At 52.9% G+C, this 1,909-nt stretch overlaps 1 protein-coding gene across 1 annotated transcript in view; it reads right to left on the bottom strand.

Annotated features, from left to right (window-relative positions):
* Positions 1-957: 957 nt before the first annotated feature.
* The window catches only part of FCGRT (Fc fragment of IgG receptor and transporter), a 14,582-nt gene continuing 13,630 nt past the window's right edge, over positions 958-1,909 (bottom strand). The window contains exon 5 of the mRNA XM_017500597.2: positions 958-1,274. Coding sequence (XP_017356086.2) covers positions 1,165-1,274 — 110 coding nt within the window. The 3' untranslated portion in view covers positions 958-1,164. The remainder of the gene's footprint in view (positions 1,275-1,909) is intronic.

Genomic DNA, 1,909 nt, shown 5'->3' with positions numbered 1-1,909 from the left:
AAAAAAAAAAAAAAAAAAAGGAAGAGCCGAATCAAGGGGCCAGGGGAAACATCCTATTTCCTCCCAGAGGGAACAGTGCTCCTCACTCCTCTTCTGCTCCAAGGATTCAGGTGGTTAGATACTAGCCGATAATTCCTCAAAATGCCTGGCACGGAGTCATCCAGTAAATATTTGTAAAATTTATGAATTGAAAATACATGGCCGGACAAGAGCGGTGGCTCACGCCTGTAATCCCAGCACTTTGGGAGGCAGAGGCGGGCGGATCACCTTAGGTCAGGAGTTCGAGACCAGCCTGGCCAACATGGTGAAACCCCATCTCTACTAAAAATACAAAAATTAGACGGGTGTGGTGGTGGGCGCCTGTAATCCCAGCTCCTCGAAAGGCTGAGGCAGGAGAATGGCTTGAACCCACAAGGCAAAGGTTGCCGTGAGCCAAGATTGCGCCACTGTACTCCAGCCTGGGGGACAAGAGGGAGACTTCGTCTCAAAAATAAAAAAATAAAAAATAAAAAAAATACATGGCCTTGGGCCAGGTGCAGTAGCTCAATGCCTGTAATCCCAGCATTTTGAGAGGCCAAGGCGAGCAGATCATTTGAGGTCAGGAGTTCAAAACCAGCCTAACATGGTGAAATCTTGTCTCTACGAAATACAAAAAATTAGCCGGTGTGGTGGTGCATGCCTGTAATCCCAGCTACTCGGGAGGCTGAGGCAGGAGAGTCACTTGAACCCAAGAGGCAGAGATTGTGGTGAACCGAGATCACACCACTGCATGCCAACCTGGGCAACAGAGCAAGACTCTGTCTCAAAAACAAAAAAAGAAAATACATGACGTGAAGTATAAAACCGGCAGGTTCCTCATGGCGGCATGTTACCAGCAGGAGAGCTCTGAGGCCCAGCCATTCAGTCCCCATTCATTCTCTTACCTCCCCTGCCTGAAAAATGATGAGAACACACTGATTCGGGCCTAAACTCGTGTTATATTGTCAAAGTGGAAAACAGCCGTGTGTTAGGAGGGGAAACTGAGGCAGACCACAGGACAGGGCTCCAGAGGACAACTGGGCCCAGGACTCCTTCCGGAGGCTCAGAGATGCCAGTGTTCCAGGAGATCTCACAGCATGAAGGGAGCCTGACTGCATTCACTGTTAGCGGTCAGAAGGTGGATGGTCAGGCAGTGGCTGGGGTCACATTTGCATCCTTCCAGTCAGCATCCTGGGCCTCCCCCGGGGTGGGCAGGAGGGCCCCGGCATCGTCTCCACGGAGGGAGATCCAAGGGGCTGAGAAGAGAGAGGGGGAGTTCATTGGAATCTCTGAGGCGCTCTGGATCTGTCTGGCCTGCCCCATCTGTGTCACATGCTCTCCCTCAGTCTCTGTCCCCTTCCTTCTGGGTCTTTGTCTCCTCTTCTCCCAATTCTTTGTCTCCCCTTTCTACATCTTTGCCACCCTCTCTGGGTCTCTGTCCCCCTCTCTCTGGGTTTCTGTCCCCCTTTGGGCCTCTGTCCCCCCTTTTTTGCTTCTTGAGATGGAGTCTCGCTCTGTCACCCAGGCTGGAGTGCAGTGGTGAAGTCTCCGCTCACTGTAACCTCCACCTCCTGGATTCCAGGGATTCTCCTGCCTTAGCCTTCTAAGTAGCTGGGACTACAGGCACCTGCCACCACGCCTGGCTAATTTTTTGTATTTTTAGTAGATGGGATTTCACCAGGTTAGCCAGGATGGTCTCAATCTCCTGACCTCGTGATCTGCCTGCCCGCCTCAGCCTCCCAAAGTGCTGGGATTACAAGCGTGAGCCACTGCACCCGGCCTCTGTCCCCGTCTTTGGGCCTCTGTCCCCCCCCTTTGGGCCTTTGTCCCCCCCTTTGGGCCTCTGTCCCCCCCTTTGGGCCTCTGTCCTCCTCTCTTTGGGTCTCTGTCC

This window comes from Cebus imitator, unplaced genomic scaffold (assembly GCF_001604975.1).
Source record: "Cebus imitator isolate Cc_AM_T3 unplaced genomic scaffold, Cebus_imitator-1.0 Scaffold266, whole genome shotgun sequence".
Classification (NCBI taxonomy): domain Eukaryota; kingdom Metazoa; phylum Chordata; class Mammalia; order Primates; family Cebidae; genus Cebus; species Cebus imitator.
The sequence above is the reverse complement of the archived record's forward strand: the minus strand, read 5'-3'. Positions and strand labels throughout refer to the sequence as shown.